At 44.1% G+C, this 22452-nt stretch overlaps 1 protein-coding gene across 3 annotated transcripts in view; it reads right to left on the reverse strand.

Annotated features, from left to right (window-relative positions):
- Positions 1-22452, reverse strand: part of AXIN1 (axin 1) — a 56425-nt gene that overhangs the window by 10001 nt on the left and 23972 nt on the right. For all 3 annotated transcript variants that reach the window (XM_084763060.1, XM_084763058.1, XM_084763059.1), the window contains exons 3-5: positions 11446-11586; positions 3554-3650; positions 1038-1175 (exon numbers count right to left, since the gene is read on the reverse strand). In XM_084763060.1, the coding sequence (XP_084619186.1) occupies positions 1038-1175; positions 3554-3650; positions 11446-11586 (376 nt within the window). The remainder of the gene's footprint in view (positions 1-1037; positions 1176-3553; positions 3651-11445; positions 11587-22452) is intronic.

Consider the following 22452-nt stretch of genomic DNA (forward strand, 5'->3'; position numbering starts at 1 on the left):
GCCTCCCTGTAGCCTAACAGCACTGCATGGTTGCGTAATGTTGCAGTGCTGGCCATCACACAGTGGCCATTCCAACACAGAAAGGCTACCTGGCAGTCTAATGAACATCTTTCCTGTTACCAAAAGGAGTCAGAGAATGCTGCTAGTCTCAGTGACAAACCAATTTGTTGCCGCCGGGGTGGGGTGGAGGTGGGGGTGTAGGAGGGGGAGGAGATGCACAAGAGACCATTCATCTTAAGATATTTCCACACAAACTCCTTCTTTTTGGAAAGTTTCACTGTCTTCTTTGAGCCATCGTGTGCATTCTGAGAATTTATTTATTTACTGTTTGTAAGAGAATAAATTCTCTGAACTGGCCACCAAGTAGATCTCTTGATTCAAGGCCAGCCTGGTCTAGTTCCAGGACAGCAATCCCTGTCCCGAAAACAACAATAAAAACCCACCAAAAACAAAAGCAGTGGTTTCTTTTCTTTCTTTCTTTCTTTTTTTTTCTTTTTTTTTTTTTTTTTGTTTTATTGAGACAGGGTCTATCTGTGTTAGCCTTGGCTGTCCTGGACTCACTTTGTAGACCAGGCTGGCCTCGAACTCACAGCAATCCGCCTGCCTCTGCCTCCCGAGTGCTGGGATTAAAGGCATGCGCCACCACGCCCGGCTAAGCAGTGGTTTCTTAATAAACCAAAATGAGATCTGAGGTGCCCACTACAGCCCCTGCAGTCAGTAGTGCCCCTAAGTGAGTAGGACAGGAGCCTGTACCTGCCTAGTTTACATGACCCCACTGTGCTTTAGCTGCCAAAGCTAGACACACAGGCATTTTGTCAGTTTCCTGTCTTCTTCAAATGTTGGAGGCTTGAGAGCTTCCTCCTAGACATCTCCTGGTGGGAAAAGGCATTGTTGGGGATAAGAGATAAGGACAAAGTGCTGAATATGAAGGCAGGAAAGCTAGAGAAAGGTTGAACAGGCTACCTCAGAATGGCGGCTACCCTAAGTGCAGGCCTTCTGAAGCACAGGAAACCGCCTGCAGCATGCAGTCCACTCACCATCCGAACACGCTTCAGCCGCTCCTCCAGCTTCTCTTCAGCCTCTCGAGTGCGCTGCACAGCCTCTAGACGATGAATAAGCTCTTCAGCAAATTTCTGTGGCTCTACCCGGATCTCCTTTGGCATTCGGTAAGTGCGCTGTAGAGATGCACAGTAAAGTCAGTAGAGGCTGCCTTCACAGGGCAGTCCTGCGTCCTCTATGGAGCAGCACAGTAACAGCCTTCTAGTAATTAACAGAGACACTTGATCTCATCTTTAAGTTTTTAAAAGCTATTTTACATTATTTTGTTTTAAAGTTTTTATACATTTCTTTAAGAGTGTGCTTATGAACACGGTGGACATGTGCACACATGTAGAGGCCAGAGGACAACTTGCAGGAGTTGGGTCTGTTCTCTCCTTTTACCAAGCAGGCTTCAAAGATAGAATGTAGGTCAGCAAGCTTGAAGGCAGGTATATTTACCCATTATGTAACCTTGCTGGTCACATCTACATTAAAGCAGGTGTATACGGTTCCCTTTTACTAGGACACTAGCATCCTCATTGACTCCCTTTTCTTTTACTGAGCACTGACCTGAAGATGTAGATTTTTCTCTCGTCACTCACAAGCACATTACTGGAGGCCTGGGCAGGTCTCGGCATGCAGGCTGTGGCACTCCTGAGTGAGCATGTTGTACATGCAATAAGACAGATGGTGGTCAGTGCCTTGGCCAACATGCTCTACACTGAATACTCCCAGCTTGTTGCAAAGAAACATTCGTGACATAGACGAGGAATGCCTGTTGCATTGGTCACTAGGAGCTGCTAGGGTGGATTTCTGGTCCTGATGTAGCCTAAGTCCATGGCATTCCCAAGGCTTAGTCTCTTCAAAGAAAATCCTTGAGTAGTGCCTGGCCCTGACGTGTGGCTGAGTGTATTGAAGGTGGACTTGAACTCCGGAGGATTGGACTCTGCTCTGTTACAGCAGAGGGAGACACAGAATTCACGATACACAGAATAAACATTTCTAACCACAAACGTCTATTTTCGAACTTGAGAATTAAAGATTCCAATTAAAAAATCCTGATGAGCCAGGCGTGGTAGGGCACACCTTTAACTCAGCACTTGGGAGGTAGAGGCAGGTGGATCACTGTGAGTTCAAGGCCAGCCTGGTCTACAAAGCGAGTCCAGGACAGCCAAGGTTACATAGAGAGAGACCTTGTCTCGGGGAAAAAAAAAAATCCAGATGAGGCTGGGTGATAGTGCATACCTTTAATCCCAGCACCCAGGAAGCAGAGGCAGAGACAGGTGGATCTCTGAGTTCAAGGCCACTCTGGTCTACACAGTGAGCTCAAGGTCAGCCAGAGCTAAATAACTGCTGTCTCAAAAATAACAATAAGGGGCTGGAGAGATGGCTCAGTGGTTAAGAGCACTGCCTGCTCTTCCAAAGGACCTACGTTCAATTCCCAGCACCCACATGGCAGCTCATAACTGTCTGCAGCTCCAAGATCTGACACCCCCTACACCAATGCACATAAATTAAAATTAAATAAAATATCAAAAAAAAATAACAATAAAACAAATCAAAAGAAATGCTGATTATGTGATGCTCTGAAGCACCCATCCTCCCTACACAGGCTCTGTAAACAGTATGCAGAGACAGAGTCATGAGTGGAGGTCACTGCCACAAGCTCCCTAGCCTCTGCTAGAAGTCTTTCTGTCCAAAGTCTGTGTGCCAGAAGAAGGAATCACAACTGTTCTGTGTGTCATCAGTGGTCAGTGCAAGTAGAGAGAGCTATGCATACTTGCTCAAGCATGTAGTCAACAAAGCCTTATACTCCAGGCTCAGGCAGGAGAAGCTACTGTTATCACCCAAGAGGCAAAGCTGAGGCAGCTTCTGAGCCAAGATGTTCACACAGCAGGACCCAAAAGGGACCCATTCCTTAAACCTCTTGAGTAGATATCTAATGTGTGGATTTCTAACCATACCCTGGGGTCAGGTGACTTGCAATGTCAAAATCCATCATCTCAGGGCTAGAGAGATGGCTCAGCAGTTAAAAACACTGTCTGTTCTTCCAGGAGCCCTGAGTTCAATTCCCAGCACCCACATGGTAGCTAATAAGCATCTGTAAGGAGATCTGGTGCCCTCTTCTGGTGTGCAGGTGTATGGGGAGGCGGAACACTGTGTATATAATAAATAAATAAATAAGTATTTCAGAAAACCCATCCTCTCAGAACTACTCTCCATCAGGGAGAGCATCCCACTTGATAAGGAAACTATGCAGTGACGGGAAGGCACTACCCGGAGGACTTCCTGTTACTGAGCACAGGAAGCCTTCTATACTTTGGGGGCTAGCCTAGGGTATCTACTGGGATGGTTAATCTCTCATCCCAACATCACTCAGACTGTCTGCTATGCCCAGAAGTAAGCTATGGTCCTTGGAAGCCTACCAGGTGCCTCTCAAACTGACTGGTGCCATGGTAGCCAACTCTGAGTAGGAAAAGGAAAGGCAAGGTGCTGTTGATTATGTGGTACTTACAGGGATGTGAGGTAGAGGCACCCGCCCATTGACTTGGACACTCTCCTGCATCTCCCTTCGGTGCTGCTTACGGATCCTGTACGGGGGGATTCCATCCCTGCATAGAAAGCAGAAAACAAGGTATACAGCAGACCACCATCTATTTACCAGCCACAATCATTACTGATAGCAATGATATTCACATTGCATCATCCCATATGCATGCATACATGGGACAATATATGTACAGACCCAGATATACTTACATGCACTGCATGACACACACAATCATATATGGTATTAAAAGCAAAAAGCCCAGGAGCTCAGCCATGGAATGTTCTTCCGGACACTACTTACTGAGCATTTCAACAAGGATCAGCTGCCCTTACTTTATGTATCTCTAAGTCTACAAAGTCTAAACGTTTGATAACTAAGAACTATTTTCACATAAAAAGAATTTTTGTTATAGATTGTGGTGTATATGAGTGAGTACATGTGCCACAGCACATGTGTGAAGGTCAGAGGACAATTTCTACCCCATAGGGGATTGAACCTAGGTCACTGTGAGCCTTTTAGAAGAGTGCAACAAACATGTAAAGCAATCTATAAACAGCCTTTGGTAGCTATAAATCCAAAGACTAAGGTCACTTTTAGTGACTTTAGGCCAAGCTCTTTCTTGCTCATTCAAGACAGATGCTATGCTCAACTTGCAACTGCCGAGCCTCCACCCCATGGTTTTGGAAGCGGCTCTAGGAATCAATCATGGCAGCAAGTGGAACTAGCAACTCAGAAAAGACAGGCTGACTCCTGAAAAGTGCTGGGGCCACTCACTACAGCTCTCCAGTGACAAGAAAGCAGGTGGGTGGGGGACTGTAAGCTCCATGCTGAATAAGATGGGTTTTTTTATTATCTTGCTAATTAAAGAATCCATAGGGCAACTGAGGTATGTGAACTGTGTACCCTGTCCCTCTGAAGGAGGTGGAAAGGCATCAAGGACAGTGGAACCCCAACAGTACTACTCTTGGCAGCAGGGAGACATTGCCCAACCAGGGGAAGGATGCCCTGGCAACCTGCCCAGGTGCTTAGTGTGCCTTTTAAGGGGATAGTATTATAGTGTTTTTCCTTTTTATAAAGGCAAAGGGGGCATAGAGGATAGAAGAACGAGAGTTTAAAATTCATAAGACTTGGCTTCCCAGGCACTGAGGATAGTAGGCGGCTTAAAGCCAACAGCTGAAACCTGTTTCTTCTATACTTAGACACAACACTTTAAAATCCCCAGCCTCTGGGGCTTAGGCTTATCCTCAAAATCTACATCTAAGGATGGGTGACATACTAGGAAACACCTTGTTGAACAGTTGTGTGATCCAACTGTTATAGCAATGTGTGAAACTCGTGAGCTAACCCAGCAGATATGGTGAGATGCACCACTTCACTTATTTGCTTCAGAAATATGTTCAAATATAAGTGGCAATTTTGTATCCCAAATTCTTATTTTTTTATTTATTTTTGTTTTTTCCAGACAGGGTTTCTCCATGAAGCCTTGGGTATACTGGACTCCATTTGTCTACAAAGAGAGTTCCAGGACATCCAGGGCTATTACACAGAGAAACCCTGTCTGGGGGGTGGGGAGGGGAAGGAAAAAAAGAAAAAAAAATGTCAGTATGTAAAGGTTCAAAATTAAAACAGAGCCAAGTGTGGTGGTACACACCTTTAGTCCCAGCACTAAGGCGGCAGAAACAGTGGGTCTCTGAATTCAAGGCCCACCTGGTCTACATAGTGAATCCTAGGCCAGCAAGGGCTATTAAAATAAGATCCTGCCTCAAAATTACCTAATTAAAAGAGAATGAAATGAGAGCCCTCAGATATAACAAAACCCAAAGAGACAGAGGCCATCTGGGTATTACTACTACATGGATATTGTAGTAGAAAAATGAAACACCCCAATTTATGCCACATGGCACTGGTCAAACTGGGTTCTGAGCAGGAGATGGCATACTGCTTCTTTGTTGTTTTAAGATTTATTTATTATTTATACAGTGTCCTGCTTGCATGTATAGCTGTATACCAGAAGAGGGAACCAGGCCGGGCGTGGTGGCAGATGCCTTTAATCCCAGCACTCGGGAGGCAGAGGCAGGTGGATCCCTGAGTTCGAGGCCAGCCTGGTCTACAAAGCAAGTCCAGGATAGCCAAGGCTACACAGAGAAACCCTGTGTTGAAAAACAGGAAAAAAAAAAGGGTTGGAGAGATGACTCAGAGGTTAAGGGCACCGACTGCTCCTCCAGAGGTCCTGAGTTCAATTCCCAACAACCACATGGTGGCTCACAACCATCTATAATGTGATCTGATCGTCTGGCCTGCAGGTGTACATGCAGACAGAGCACTGTATACATAATAGTAAATAAATAAATGTTATTTCTAAAAAAAGAAAAGAAAAATGGGGGGGGGAGCACCATTATAGATGGTTGTGAGACATCATGTGGTTGCTGGGAATTGAACTCAGGACCTTTAGAAGAACAGACAGTGCTCTTAACCTCTGAGCCTTCCCTCCAGCCCCTGTTGTTTTGTTTTTTAAAGATTTATTTATTTATACAGTATTTTGTCTCAATGTGTGCCTGCACGCCAGAAGAGGGAACCAGATCTCATTACAGATGGTTGTGACCCACCATGTGGCTGCTGGGAATTGAACTCAGGACCACTGGAAGAACAGACAGTGCTCTTAACCTCTGAGCCATCTCTCCAGCCCCCTTGTTTTGTTTTGTTTGAGACAGGGTTTCTCTGTGTAGCCCTGGCTGGGCACAGTCTATTTTTAAAAGCTAGGTGTTGGAAGAATGTTTAAAGGCAGGCAGGTGAAAAGAACCAAGCACAAAAAAAGTACATAAGCCAGGCATTATTTAGAATGTAGCAATGAACAATAGAACAAAAATTCTTTTTTGACTTCTGTTTTCCAAGACAGAGTTTTATTGTGGAATTTTGGTTTATATATAAATATGTTTTTGTTTTAATCCCAGGTGTGGGATATGTGGGCTTCTCCAGTTTGTCCACAGCTGATAACTGACTCCTGAAAGTGGTATGTGTCTGCTGTGAACTATGGGGGTGGGGGTGAGGGGGGGTGCTTCCCCTCTGCTGCTCCTGATTATTGTTGATGCAGTCTGACAATAAGAAGTTGGAGTTGCCCTCAATCCCAGCACTTGGAAGGCAGAGACAGGTGGATCTCTGTGAGTTCAAGGCCAGGCTGGTCTAACAAAGAGAGTTCCAGGACAACCAGAACTATAATACAGAGAAAACTTGTCTCGAAAAACCAAAAGAAAAAAAAAAAGGTTGGAGTTATCCTGAAACAAGGATTGGATTTGCCCCCAAAGAACCCAAAGACCCTAAACAGCAAGAAGCAGCTAAGGAAAACTACGTCCCCTCTCCCCACTAACTTTCTTTCTCCCCTACCTGGTATTGAAAGGGATTGGGGTGTGAAAGGGACAAAGAGATTTAGGGAACCCAAAATAAAAATAGTTGTTTAAAAGTACACCAATAGGGTTTCTCGGTGTAGCCTTGGCTGTCCTGGAATTCACAGAGATCCACCTGCTTCTGCCTCCCTGAGTGCTGGAATTACCAACATGCACCACTGCACAATGGTGTTTTTGTTTGTTGTTAGGTTTTTCAAGACAGGTCCTAAAGCCCTGGCTGTCCTGGACTTGCTTTGTAGACCAGGCTGGCCTGGGACTCATATAGATCCACCTGCCTCTGCCTCCTGAGTGCTAAGATTGAAGACATGTGCCATCTCCCCTGGCACAAAAATCATTCTTTAACAAGCTTACTCTTTTGAATATTGTTACTTAATAAATATAGTACTTGCTGGGCAGGACAACCAGGGCTCTGTTACACAGAGAAACTCTATCTCAAAAAACAACAGCAACAAAAAACGCTACTTAAAAAGACATTCTAGGGTTTAGTAGCTAGCATTTAATTAGAATGCACCTGTAAAAGTATTTTGAAAACTACCCCTTGTAGCCCTAAGACTTTTATATAATAGGTAATTAGAAACTGGCTCCAATTGTTATCAGTGTTATTCAATATATGTGGACTGTCTAAAATATCCAGAGAAGGGTCTCCTCCTTTATAAGTGAGCCATTAGATTTGGTAAACTGCTAACAGTCCTGTCTTCAGGATACTATTGTATTTGCTTAAGTGGACTTTTTTTGTGTGTGTGTGTGAAAAGTGACTGAAGCATCTAGATTAGAACCCAAGAATGAAATGATACTGTAACCAGATTATATGACATGTTGTTATGCTACTTACTAATTTCTCCAAGAAATGTTTACTTGTATCAATGAAAATAAACAAACTAATAACCACACATATACTCAACAGTGGTTCAGATCCACCAGTGGGAGATGGGGAACTGGGGAGACTCTAAAGTGTTTGCTACACCAACATTATCTCCAGCATCTACTTAAAAAAACAAAAGAACCCAGGCGTGGTGGATTGATATGAGTTCGAGGCTAGTCTGGCCAACAAAGCAAGTCCAAGACAGCCAAGATAACATAAATAAACCCTGTCTCAAAAAAACCAAAACCAAAACCAAACCAAACCAAACCAAAAAACAACCAAAAAGAAAAAAAGAAAGCTGGGACTGAAGAGAAGGCTCAGCGGCAAAGAGCATTCATTGCCTGCTCTTCCAGAGGTCCTGAGTTCAATTCCCAGCATGGTGGCTCACAACCATCTATAATATAATCTGATGCCTTGTTCTGGCCTGCGGGTGTACATGCAGGCAGAGCTCTGTATACATAATAATAAATAAATTTTAAAAAGAAAGAAAGAAAGAAAACTGGGTATGGTAGTGTATGCCTATAACACTATCATTGAAAGGTCCCTGGTGCTCACTGGTCAGCTAGTTTTACAGAATCAGTGACCTGCAAGTGCAGTGTCAGCAAGATGGCTCAGTAGGTAGAGGTACAGGCTTGATGACCTAAATTCATTCTCTAGATCCCACATGTTAACAGTTCCCCTCTGACCTCCATATGTGTTATGGCTCACACATGTACCTACATTTTCTTTTTCACACTCACAATAAAATACATTAAAATTTTCTTTTTAGGGACTGTGGAGTCAGCCCTGTATTAAGGTTTAAGAGCACTTGTTGCTCTTCCAAAGGCCCAGCATCTACAGGGTAGTTATCTGTAACTCCACGTCCAGGAAAGCTGACACTCTCATTTGCCTTCCAGGGTGCCAGGCACACACATGGTACAAATACATAGATATAGGCAAGACAACAAAAAATATGTATATTGAGATGGGTTCTCACTACGTAGCTTTGGCTGCTCTGGAATTCATTCTGTCGTCCAAGTTGAACTTCAAGTCACAGAGCTATCTACCTGCCACTACCACCCAATGCGGGGATTAAAGGCATGGACCACTATGCCTGGCTGAAATACATTTTTTAAAAACTTAAAACTTTAAGGCCGGGTATAGTGGCGCACGCCTTTGGCAGGCCGATTGCTGTGAGTTCAAGGCCAGCCTGGTCTACAAAGTGAGTCTAGGACAGCCAAGGCTACACAGAGAAACCCTGTCTTGAAAAACAAACAAAACAAAACCCTAAAGCTTTAAATAAGGAGAGCAAAGATGGAAGACATGTAGTATTGGCCTCTGGCTCCTACATGTACTCACATTCACACACATACATCAGATCTACAAGTGGGCACTCTTTTTCCTTCTTCCCTTATTTGCACCCAATTTTCCAACATTTCACCAGGGCTCTAAAAAGCCACCTGGAGGTATTGCAAAATATTTGATCCAATTGTGAACCCCGAGATTGTGAACTGTAAAGAACCCCTTTCTTGTTTGGTGTGGTTCAGTCTTAATACACACCTTTAATCCATGAGTTATATGTCGTCCCTCATTGTCCCCGTCCCGTCCACACGTGGCTGCCCCCCCTGTGCTGAGATTATAGGTATGTGTCACTGTGCTGGGCCCAAGAGCTTTCTGTACCTAGAATTTAATAACATTAGCCAGGCATGGTGGCACACGCCTTTAATCCCAGCATTTGGGAAGCAGAGGCAGGTGGATCACTGTGAGTTCGAGGCCAGCCTGGTCTACAAAGGGAGTTCAGGAGAGCCAGAGCTATTACACAGAAAAACTCTGTCTCAAAAAAACAAAACAAACAAACAAAAAGAAGAAGAAGAAAGGGGGATGGGGGAGGGGGAGGGAGGATGGGGAAGGAGGAGGGGGAGAGGGAAGAGGGGAGGGAAGAAGAGGAGGGAGGAGGAGGAAGAGGAGGAGGAGGAAAAGAAGAAGGAGGAGGAGGAGGAGGAGGAGAAAGTAGTAGTAGTAGTTCACAGCGTTAACCCTAGGTGAAGAGGTGGAGCAAGTAACCAACTGACAGGGATTAAGTAGAAAGGAGGGACATTGAGAGAGAGTACTTAAGACAGTGTGAAGAAGAAGGAGCTCTTTGGCTTCCCCCTCCTGGGACGTTGGCTGAGTAGGAAGGTCAGTTGGGTGCTCTCTCTGCTATTTAAGCTAATAGGTTTTCACCCTAGCACCTGGCTCCTGAGTCTTTAGTAAAATCAGACAATTGAGATTGTATTTCTTTAAAACAACATGCAGTAGGTAGGTCATAGGACAGGTCCATTCCTACAAGGGCTTCTGGGAATGTGACCACACCCGACACACAAAACAAATTCTAATTGTGACCATAATATCAGGGACGTGGAGGCCAAGATTTGCCCCCATAGCTTGGCACTCAGGCCCTCAGTGAACTGGTCTTAGCCCAGAACTCAGCTCCCCACCCCCCACCCCCCAGGACTACTCATGGTATATCAAGATTCCTTATTACAAAGCTGGGCATGGTGGCATACACCTTCAATCCCAGCACTTGGGAGGCAGACGCAGGTGGAGCTCTGTGAGTTCGAGGCCAGCCTGGTCTACAGAGTGAGTCTAGGACAGCCAGGACTACACAGAGAAACCCTGTCTCGAAAAACCAAAAAGGGGGGGGGGGAGGGAAGTACAGTCATAGGGAGGGGAGTAAGGGAAGGGAGTCAAATGGAAGGGAGGGAGGAAACAAGGGATGGAAAACCATTGAGATGTAATATGAATAAATTAATAAAATATTTAAAAATGCAACAACAACAACAAAAAAAGAAAGAAAGAAAGAAAGAAAAGATTAGATTCCGTATTATAGAAAGATCCAGGGAGTTGGACATGGTAGCACACACCTGTAATGCCAGCACTCAGGAGCCAGAAGCAGGTGGAGTTTTGTTGAGTTCAAGGCCAGCCTGGTCTACAGAGTCCAGGACAGCCAAGGTTACACAGAGAAACCCTGTCTCGAAAAAACAAAATAAACAAACAGGTCTAGGGCAGAACAAGATGGGCAAGAAACACAGTTATGAAGCCTGATGGATGCCAGGGCTGTCTCCTGCACTGCCACCTGAAGAGAAGACTGCCTGTCTGACTGCTCCCTGTGCCTGTCTTCACACTGAAACCCACACTCTGCAGCTAAGAGTTACCTACAAGCAAAAGCTACAGGAGCCTTGGCCTCCAAGACAGGCAGCTAATGCAAACTTCAACTCTAGTTTGGATTCTGTTCCAGGATTTTTAAGCATTTTTGTTGTACTGGGGACTGAACCCAGGGACTTCACTGGGTTATACCTTGGCCCTTGAGCTAGGTTTTGACAGGGCAGTCTGTCATCTTTTTTAAGGTTTTTGTTCTAACAGTCTCATTTTATAGCCCAGTTTCTCCTGGCACCCATGGCAATTCTTCTTTCTGCTTCAGTTTCCCAAATGCTGGGATTACAAATACATGCCACCAGGGCCAGCTTCACGTCTGTCCTTAGGAACCTTAGGTCTAAGAGAATCAATCAGTAAGGACTAGCCAGTTGGATCAACAAAGAACCCTGAAGCACACAGCCAGCAAGCATGGGACTTACACACTACTGTCCGTAAGGGATAAGGTGTCAGCATCACTGGACAGGCTCTGCTGCTCACTGTCATTGGCGCTGGTGGCTGGGGCCAGGGCATAGCCAGAGTTGACATAGTAGGGGTTGACGGGCTCCCTCCAAGATCCATACCTGTGAATAAGAAAGGCATGTGAGTGGCAACAGAGCAATAGTCTCTTGTTTTAATATATACTGTTAGAGTTATCTAAAAAACAGTGTAGAAGAAATTCAGAGAAAAACAAAGCAGAAAGGCCATGTATCTCCATCTCCTTGCTCCTCCCCTCATTCCATCCTTCCCAATTCAAAGGGAAGAGATGGGTTTAAACTCTGGTATCTTTCCAGATGTTCCCTATTTTTTGAAAGGTATTTAAGTACACATACATAGAGTATAATTTGGGTAGCAGACAATGTTCCATCTTTCTTCTGAGGAGCACAAAGAGAAAGAATTCATTATCTTTATTACAGCAACAAAATAGCCCACTTCTGGCCCAACCCAGTAACTATTTCTGGAGCAGCCAGTCAGCCCCACCAGAATTCTAATTCAGGCCCTTGGGCTTCAGGCATCCTGCCAATCTCTGTAAGTTAGAGACCAGCCTGGTCTACAGAACAAGTTCTAGGAAAGCCAAGGCTATACAGAGAAACTCTGTCTCAAAAAAGCAAACAAGCCGGTGTGGTGACTCACGCCTTTAATTCCAGCACTTGGGAGGCTGAGGCAGGCAGATTGCTGTGAGTTCCAGGCCAGCCTGTTCTACAAAGCGAGTCCAGGACAGCCAAGGCTACAAAGAGGAAAAAAACAAAAAACAAACAAACAAAAGAAACCCTGTCTCAAAAAACAATACAAAACAAAAATATTTAAGTGTGTTTGACCTAAATGCATGCCTGGTGCCCATGAAAACCAGAAGAGGGTACTGGATCTCCTGGAGCTGAAGTTACGAACAGCTCTGAGTTGCCATTTAGGTGCTAGGAAACAAAGCAGAGTTCTCTGCAAGAGCAGCTAGTGCTCTTAACCACTGAGCCATGTCTCTAGCCCTCCAAGTATCTATCTAGTATGTAAAATATTTTCTCCCTAAATATACTTTGTTACAATTAAGGCCCTAACTCTGACCCCTTAAATGCATGATCTTGCCTTAGTCTCCTTGAGTACTTGGAATTATAGGGCTGTACCATCACACCTGGTCCCTTGTAAGTTTTTGCATTGTGCATTGAGAAGTCTTTTCATTTTAGGTTATGTATATATATTCTTTTTTTTTTTTTTTTTTTTTGAGACAGGGTCTCTCTGGGTTAGCCGTGGCTGTCCTGGACTCACTTTGTAGACCAGGCTGGCCTCGAACTCACAGCGATCCGCCTGCCTCTGCCTCCCGAGCACTGGGATTAAAGGCGTGCGCCACCACGCCCGGCTATATATTCTTTTATTATATTTATTTATTTGTTTATTTATCGTTATATATACAGTGCTCTGCCTGCATGTACACCTGCATGCCAAAAGAGGACATCAAGCGCAGTCAGTGCTCTTAACCTCTGAGTCATCTCTCCAGCCCCCCTCTTCTGTTATTCTTTTGTTTGTTTGTTTGTTTGTTCTTGTTTTTCGAGACAGGGTCTCTCTGTGTAGCCCTGGCTGTCCTGCACTCACTTTGTAGACCAGGTTGGTCTCAAACTCACAGCAATCTGCCTGCCTCTGCCTCCTGAGTGCTGGGATTAAAGGCGTGCGTCACCACACCCGGCTCCTGTTATTCTTTTTTTTCTTTTTAACCTCCTGTTATTCTTTAAAATCATTAACAGATATTGTTGAGGCAGGGATTTAGCTCCGGCTGACTTTGAACTTGCAGTGCTCTTGCTTCTGCTTTCCCAAGTACATGATCTATCATACCCAACTTGTGTTTTGTTTGTTTGGTTTTGGTTTTTCAAGACAAGGTTTCTTTGTGTAACAGCGCTGGTTGTCCTGGAACTCAATCTGTAGAGCAAGCTGGCCTCGAACTCATGGAGATCCGCCTTCCTCTGCCTCCCAAGTGCTGGGATTAGAGATGTGTGTCACCATTGCCTGCCTCTGCTTGTGTTTTAAGAGTCTCACCATGGGGCTGGAGTCATGACTCAGTAGCTAAGAACACTGTCTGTTCTTCCAAAGGTCCTGAGTTCAATTCTCAGCTACCACATGGTGGCTCACAACCATCTACAATGTGATCTGATGCCCTCTTCTGGCATGCAGGAGTATGAGCAAGCAGAGCACTGTATACATAATAAATCAATCTTTTTTTTTTTTTTAAGAGTCTCACTATGTAGTACAGGCTGGTTCAATTTACATTACCTCTGCCTCAGCTCTTCAAATGCTGGAATTATATCTATGTATTGCCACCCAAGCTTCTGATACCAGTGTGTGTGTGTGTCTCTCTCTCTCTCTTTCTCTCTCTCTCTCTCTCTGTGTGTGTGTGTGTGTGTGTGTGTGTGTGTGTGTGTGTGTGTCTATGATGTGTCTCTGTGTGAACGTTCACACATGTTCATACAAGTAAAAGTGGAAGTCAGATCAACATTGGGTATGTTCTTCAGGAGACTATCCATCTTTTTATTTTTTATTTTTTTGGGTTTTTTTTTAGATGGGGTTTCTCTGTGTAGCTCTGACTGTCCTGGAACTCACTCTGTAAACCAGGCTAGCCTTGAACTCAAGAGATCTGCCTGCCTCCACCTCCTCAATGCTGGGATTAAAGGACTATGCCACCAACACCTGGCTCCATCTTATCCCCCCTACCCCCTACTTTTAAGACAGAGTCTCTCACTAAGACCTGGGGCTTGCTGATGAGGGTAGATTAGCTCCCCAGTGAATCCCAAGGACCCCATCCCTATCTCCCCAGGACTATTACATCTGGCTTTTTACATGGGTTCCAGGAATCAAACTCTAGAAATATACATATGTAAAATCTAGTTGATCCTCTGACCCCACAATGGATAGCTAGTTAGCACTAACAACTACATAACCAGAAATTTAGAGGCTACTCTTGGCCACATCCTAACCTCACTTTTTGTTTTTGTTTTGTTTTGTTGAGACAGGGTTTCTCTGTGTAGCTTTGGCTGTCCTGGACTCGCTTTGTAGACCAGGCTGGCCTCAAACTCACAGAGATCCACCTGTCTCTGCCTCCCGAGTGCTGGGATTAAAGGTGTGCGCCACTACATCAGGCCCTAACCTCACTTGTAACACAGGGAACTGGTTTCCACACTGCTGTGCTAAGGGACAGCCTGTAGAAGGTGTACATTCATAGCAGTGGTTCTCAGCCTGTGGAGTGAGACACACACACCCCGCCCTGCTAGGGGTATCAAACAACTTTTCATAGGGGTTGCATATTAGATATCTTGCATATCAAATATTTGTGATTCATAACAATAGCAAAATTACAGTTATGAAGTGGCAACAAAAATAACTCTATGTTTGCAGGTCACCAAAATAAGGACCAGCATCAGGAAGGTTGAGGACCACTGATCTATAGGCCTCCTGCCAGTTTCTTCTCTGAAAATGGCTGTGCATCCTTTAAACCTCAGCACGTGGAAGGCAAAGGCAGGTGAGTTCTAGATCTGTCTAGAGCAGTGGTTCTCAACCTTCCTAGTGGTGTGACTCTTAAATATAGTTCCTCATGTTGTGGTGACCTAAAGGATAAAATTATTTTCACTGCTATTTCAGAACTGCAACTTTGTTACTGTTATGAATTCTCATGTAAATATTTTTAGAGACAGAGGTTTGCCAAGGAGTTCACAATCCACAGGTTGAAAACCACTGATATAAGAGTTCCAGGACAGCCAGGGCTATATAGTGATGGCCTTCAATAGCACTACTCACTGCATCTGAAATCAGTAAATTAGAAAATGACAAGGATGGGGCTGGAGAAATGGTTCAGAGGTTAAGAGCACTGGCTGTTCTTCTAAAGGTCATAAGTTCAATTCTCAGCAACCACATGGTGGCTCATAAACAACTATAATGAGATATGGTGCCCTCTGGCATACATGCAGAATACTATATAAATAAAATCTTTAAAAGAAAAAAAAATAACAAGGATGGGGCCATTTAAAAGGTCAAGCTGTTTGGACCCTGGATCCTAGGGTTAGAGCCTTTCCCACTGAGCAGTAAACCATAGAGTAAGCTTGACTGCCAGCCACGCTGCCACACCCTCAGTGTAGGAGAAGGAAAACACAAATCATTTCTCAGGGAATAGGCCTCCTTTTGGACACCCATGTGCTAGGTGAACAGAAACTTTTAGAAAATTCTAACTCCATCAACAAGATGTGACTGGATAGGTGTCTCAGGATCCCAAACTATTATCCCCTAGAATATATGGGCAATCAGCTGGGCCAGACAGCAATTGGCCTTAAAAGGCACAGCTTGACTCTGCCTTCAGAAGGCCTTCAGAAGGCCCAGCAGCTAGCCTCAGGAAGAAAGGTGAGATTTTATAACAGCAGCACATCAAAACACACCTCTTATTCTTGAAGTGTCAAGACTATAAGGAGAGGCCCCAGTGTTGGGAAAACGATGCCATCTGTCAGAGAGCATTCTGACTACAGACTATAGCCCTAGATTATTTGTACTGGGTACAAATGAGTCCTGATTGGACAGGCAAGACTAGCAGCCTCAACCTGGGATGTATGTTAACTGCCATGAGGCTGCCAGATGCTTGAGAAACCAGCTCTTTAGAATCAGCATCAAGTATCTGCCATGATGTCTGTGACAGCCCCCTAGCCCCATGTATGCTGTTGGTCAGTCTATGACTTTGTTCTCAGAAACATGTTTTTCTTTTCTTTCATTGTTTTTTTTTTCTTTCCTTTTTTCCTTCAAGACAGGATTTCTTTGTGTAACAACCCTGGCTGTCCTAGACTAACGTTATAGACCAGGCTGGCTCCGCCTCCCAACTGCTGGGATTAAAGGTGTGCACCACCACACCAGGTTAGAAACATGTTTTTCAAATACTATTATCCTCTAAGTTTAATATCAGTCACAGTCAACTGCACTACCATTACACAATCACAGAAGTAAAACTCAGAACTCTACTTAATGCTAAACCATTCTTCAGGTGGTAATGTATAGGCAGATGGGTCTCTGAGTTTGAGTTCAAGGCCAGCCTGGCCTACAGAGCAAGTTCCAGGACAGCCAAGGGCTACACACAAAGAAATGCTATCTGGAAAAACTGGAGGAAGGGGTATGTGTGTCATGTGATGACAGATGCCTATAATCCCGGCAAATCAAAAAGAGACAGATACGGGAAAATTACTACAATGTGAAGGGTGGCCTGCATGGTCTATATTCAGAGTTTTAGGCCAGCTAGAATTATACAATGAAAACTCTGTCTTTTAAAAAAGAGATAAGGGGGCTGGAGAGATGGCTCAGAGGTTAAGAGTACTGTCTGCTCTTCCAAAGGTCCTGAGTTCAATTCCCAGCAACCACATGATGGCTCATAACCATCTATAATGAGATCTGGTGCCCTCTTCTGGCCTGCAGGCATACATGCTGGCAGAGTGCTGTATATTTAAAAAAAATACACACACACACACACACACACACACACACACACACACACACACGAAACATTTTTTAAAAAAGAAGAAGGGGGAAATAAGGGAAAGATTAAACTTAAAAATATATTTTATTTAATTTTAATTTATGTGTGTTGGTGTCAGATCTTGGAGTTATACAGTTGTGAGCTGCCATGTGCGTGCTGGGAATTGAACCTGCGTCCTTTGGAAGAGCAGGCAGTGTTCTTAACCACTGAACCAACCGTTTTTCCAGCCCCAAGATTAAATTTTCTTTTCTCTTTTTCTTTCTTTCTTTCTTTCTTTTCTTTTTTTTTTTTTTTTGGTTTTTTTTTGAGACTGGGTTTCTCTGTGCACCACCATGCCCAGCCCTAAGATTAAAATTTTTAAATGTCATCTTTTTATAATTGCTGATTTGATCTCTGCCCTCCAGACTATTAACACTGTCCTGTTCAGTAGTGCCCACATCCAACAGTCCAGCAGAATGGAGAATTCCTTGAGCACACATCCTACCCACATAGTACCAGGCATATATTTCTCATGTGTGGTAAGTCTGTGTTTCACACAATTCAACGAAGAACAATATCTAATATAAATATATAAAAATATTTATATAACATATACTTATATATAATTATATAAAAATAATTATATATAATTATTTAAAAATTATATATATATATATAAAATCCCTAAGGTCCAGAAGATCGTGTGTGTGTATAAATCTGTGTATATATGTACACTATATACACACACACATAAATGTATACTATATATTCATAACTTAAGGTCCAAAAGAACAACTCTGATGAGAGAAAACAAGAGGAGGAAGGGAGCTATCAGTTGTTCATACATCTAAAACTCCTATACAATAGTACTGGCTCAGGGGAATCATCTATCAGCCATCCAACTGCTCTACTGAAAACAGATTTTGCAGATAAGATAAAGAATGTCCTGTCAATGGTGTGTAAGAGAAATGTCACAGAGAAGTGGAAGGCCAGCTGAGAACCAGAAAGAGGAGGACTGGGTATGCCTGAAAGCAGTGTATATACCTGTGCACCTACACAAAGACACACACGGGTCATAAGGCTCTTCAAGTTTCTGTAGCTTTTTCTCTTCCTATGGTTTTTGAGACAGGATTTTATGTAGCCCAGGCTGGCCTTAAACTTGCTATGTAGCCAAGGATGACCTTTAAACTCCTGATCAACCTGCAAGTGGGGAGCAGTGGAGAGGGTATTGTAAGTGTGCATCACCACAGTCAGCTCTCTGTACTTTTTAAAGTCCTCACAATAAAACCTAGTGGAATCTGCAAACATGTCCAACTTATTCTTGACAAAAGTCCGAAAGTGAATTGATAGAGGAAAGACAGTCTTTTCAATAAATGGTGCTTTGGCACCTAGACATGCAGTCCCAAAGAATCAACTTTGATCTACATTTCACACTTCAAAGAAAGTCAAACTCTGTAGCTCCTGCATGTTTTCAGCTATAGTGATGCTCTAGCACTCCATTCCCCTGGCCTCTGCCAACCTTGGCTTAGGAACACGCCCTGGCATGCTACCCTGGTATCCTGGGCACTCAGTGCTTCTTTCCCACCCCTTCTAATACTAGCATGCAGGCCTTTGTGAGGTTACTTTGCTTACCTATGGCCAACCCAGAGTGGACACATAATATATACTCATGTATGCACGTGCACCATGTATAAGCCTAGTGCCTACAGAAGCCAGAAGAAAGTGTTTTATCTCCTGAAACTGGAGTTATGAACTGCCTGAGGTGGGTGCTGGCAACCAAACCCACTTTTGGCACTGCTACAGCATCTCAATTCCTGGTTCATCTAAATGTTCTTCAGGCTTCCCAGGAAACCTTCTAACATAGCTTAATGAAAATACTTATCTCAGGGAGATAGCTCAATTATAGTATGTCTACAGTGCAAACATGAGGACCTAGTTTAACCATTGCACATACATAAAGAGCCAGGGATAGAACTGGGCATGATGGCATATGCCTTTAATCACAGTATTCAGGAGGCAGAGATAGGGGGATCTCTGGGAATTCAAGGCCAGTCTGGTCTACATAGTGAGTTCCAAGTGCTCTTGTTCTCGCGCTCTCTCGCATGTGCATGTCGCACTCTCATGCTCGCGCGCTCTCTTTCTCTCTCACCCCGCCCCCCACACCCCGAGTGTGTTTTTCAAAGCACAGTTTTTCTATGTACCCCTCACCCCCGCTATCTTCAAATTCATAAATCTATTGCCTCTGCCTCCGAAGTGCTGGGATTAAAGGTGTATGCAGCCACCACTCTATCTTTAAAAAAGAAAAAAAGAGTTTATAACCCTTTCAGCATATCCCTGTCACAGGGGTCTGCCCGCCTCTGCCTCCCTGAGTACTGAGATTAATGATGGGTGCCACATGCCAGTGATACTTGTCCAGGAAGGGATGTGCTACACAGAGAAACCCTGACTCAATCAAACCAAACCCAAACAACAACAACAAAAGGAGAGAGAGAGAGAGAGAAAGACAGAGACAGAGAAACAGAGACACGCACACACAATTTTGGGTTTTCTTTCTTTCTTCAAGACAGTGTTTCTCTTGTAGCCCTGGCTGTCCTGGACTCACTTTGTAGACCAAGCCGGCCTTGAACTTACATAGACCCACCTGCCTCTGCTTCCCGAGTGTTGGGACTAAAGATGTGTCACAACGCCTGGCAGCAAATCTGTCTTTAAGCAGGTAGGACATACTGGGTTGAACAGATGGCTCTGGGCTGGAGAAGAAGGTCTGTTTAACTCTTAGGACTACCTCTACCCCAGTCCACCTAAGTCCCAGAGACCCAACTCAAACTGGATGAATTCCTCCAATACTTGTTGGCTCTGCAACATCTCTGGAGCTCAGATAGCAATGGTGAGGACAGACTCTTAGTAAAGTACAAAAGCCAGCCTTAGAGCCAAATAGGAAACAGGCAAGTAGACTGATCATGCCCTACTACCTGGAGGTCACTGTCTCCAGATCTGTCCCTAACCTCATCATTTACAGATCTGTAATTCCTGAACCTGATCTGTACTTGACTTTGGTAAGAAACTACCCTCAGCTGCACGCCTGCCCTCAACGCCAGTCTGATATTGCCCTGAGAACAGCTCACAGCAAATATAGGTGCACATTCAGGAATTATGAGCACTACCATCCCAGGTGCAGAACCACTAATCTCATAGAGCCTCAGTCCTCTCCCAGATGCAATGACAAGAGGCCACCCTGTAATCCATGCAATGACTCAGACAAGCTGTGGCCCCACCACAACAAAGAAATAACACCCAGTCCCAGCATCAAGGGTCCCAGATAGATAGATGACAGCTGACATAAAAGAAGGCATGACAGTTTATCATTAATGTCATAATACTGTCTACTCATAAATGATAGTATGCCACCAATGCTCAGATGCATATCCACTCACAGACAAGAGCATGCTGCATGCCTTTAGCCTTTAATCCCAGCACCTGGAAGGCAGAGGCCGTCTACAGAGCGTGTTCTGGGACTACAGAGAAGCCCTGTCAGTCCCTTGTCTCCCCACCCCCGCCAAAACACCATGTTATTGACATCCTGATGTGGTTCACCCATGAATGGCAACTCATGTTATGATGTATACTCATGGACAGCAATGATGTGTCTGGATTCTGATTGTGTCCATCTCATTAGATCACCATGACAGTGACACCAATGTATCTGTCACTACACATTCCATGTGCTATACCCTTTGGAGATAAGAGACTAGTTTCCCAAGATAAGTCCTCTTCCAAGAGTTGTATCTTCTTACACCAGGCTTCAGAACTACAATAGAACAGTGAAGATGGTACTAGAAGGGTAAGAGGGAATATCTGACTCTAAATGACCATCTGTATAAAATGCAAAACACTGGCCTACACACAAGATCTTCCTGGCATAACTCTACTGTGTAAACACAGCTATTTATAGAACAAGCACCTCACCTCTGCACCTAAAGGTAAAAGAGTATCCTATAAAATGAAAGTCACATCAGCCACCAGTACCTGGCACAATCTCATCTTCTCCACCTAAAATCAGGAATCCAGCCTCCACCAGCACCCTCCACCAGAACATTAGCCAATCAGCTGTTAGAACCCTTAAGGGGCAGGCACAGGTGACCTTAGACGCTAAAGCAACCTACCATTCACTATGGATCCACTTTGCAGCTTCTAATTGAGCTGGGTACCACCTAATGAAGCTCTATGAACCCCACAGGATAGTAAGGCATAAAAAGATGAGAGAAGCCAGGGCAGTGGCACACACCTGTAATCTCAGCACTCATGGAGGCAGAGGCAGGTGGATCTCTGTGAATTCAAGGCCAGCCTGGTCTACAAAGCAAGTCTAGGACAGCCAAAGCTACACAGAGAGACCCTGTCTCAAGAAAACAAAAACAAACAAAAGGATGAGAAAATAGAAATCATCAAGTACAAGGGTGGGTCCTTCTGGTTACCTATGCTTAGGTGGTTGGCCACATGGGCTTACTCCCCATCAGGCATTGTGTTTATTACTATGATTTGCTGTCATACCCACTTTGAGTTGCATAACACATCAAATGTTCTTTATGGTTGAAATCAAGGAATAGGGGTAAAGAGGACACATGGACCCCATACTCTGCATGGATGTATGTGAGATGATTTAAGGAGAATGATATCATCATACTTGTCCTCTAGAGGTGACCTTGAAGACTTCTGGCCAAGCTTCTTGGTACCACCAAGTCACCATTTCCTCACTGTAAAGCAGAAATGACAATGGTCAGCTAAGTGTGGTGGCGTCCGCCTTTAATCCCAGCACTTAGGAGGCAGAGACAGGATGATCTCTGTAGGATGCAGGCCAGCCTGATCATCACAGTGAGTTCTTAGGCCAGCTAGAGTTACATGGAAAGACCCTATCTAAAATTTAAAAAGGAAGGAAGGAAGGGACAATAGATTCTCTGTAAGGTTTCTGAGCTCTTAGTGAATGGTACTCACTCTAGTATGCTTGGAGAAGGGTTCATCATACAATGCAGAAGAACCTCAACACAGATTATACTGTCTCTGGCCCAGTATCCCATGCATCCGTTTAGAGAGAGAAAAAAAGGAGAGGTTGGCTACAAGTCATAGCTAAATAACATAAATGTGCAACTAATTCAAGATTCTGAAGTCAGAACAACATGAGAACCACAAGGTCCAAGTACTGGTGATTCTACTATGGTTCTACAGAAGATAATGTGGGTAAGTGAGGGCCTCATCTGACATCATGTACTCTCCATCCCAATTTCTACACATTCTAGTGTTATTCCGATCAGCAAATGTTTAAAGTAATAGCTAAAGGACTCAAACAAGATAACTTAGATGGTAAAAGTAACTACTACTAACTCTGACCACCTGAGTTCCATTACTGGACACACATGGCAGGAAAGAACTAACTCCTGCAAGCTGTCCTCTGATGCCACAAAAGGCCATGCATGGTATAAATGTGCTTGAACACATG

The sequence above is a fragment of the Acomys minous genome, assembly GCF_964271855.1.
Source record: "Acomys minous genome assembly, chromosome: 16".
Classification (NCBI taxonomy): domain Eukaryota; kingdom Metazoa; phylum Chordata; class Mammalia; order Rodentia; family Muridae; genus Acomys; species Acomys minous.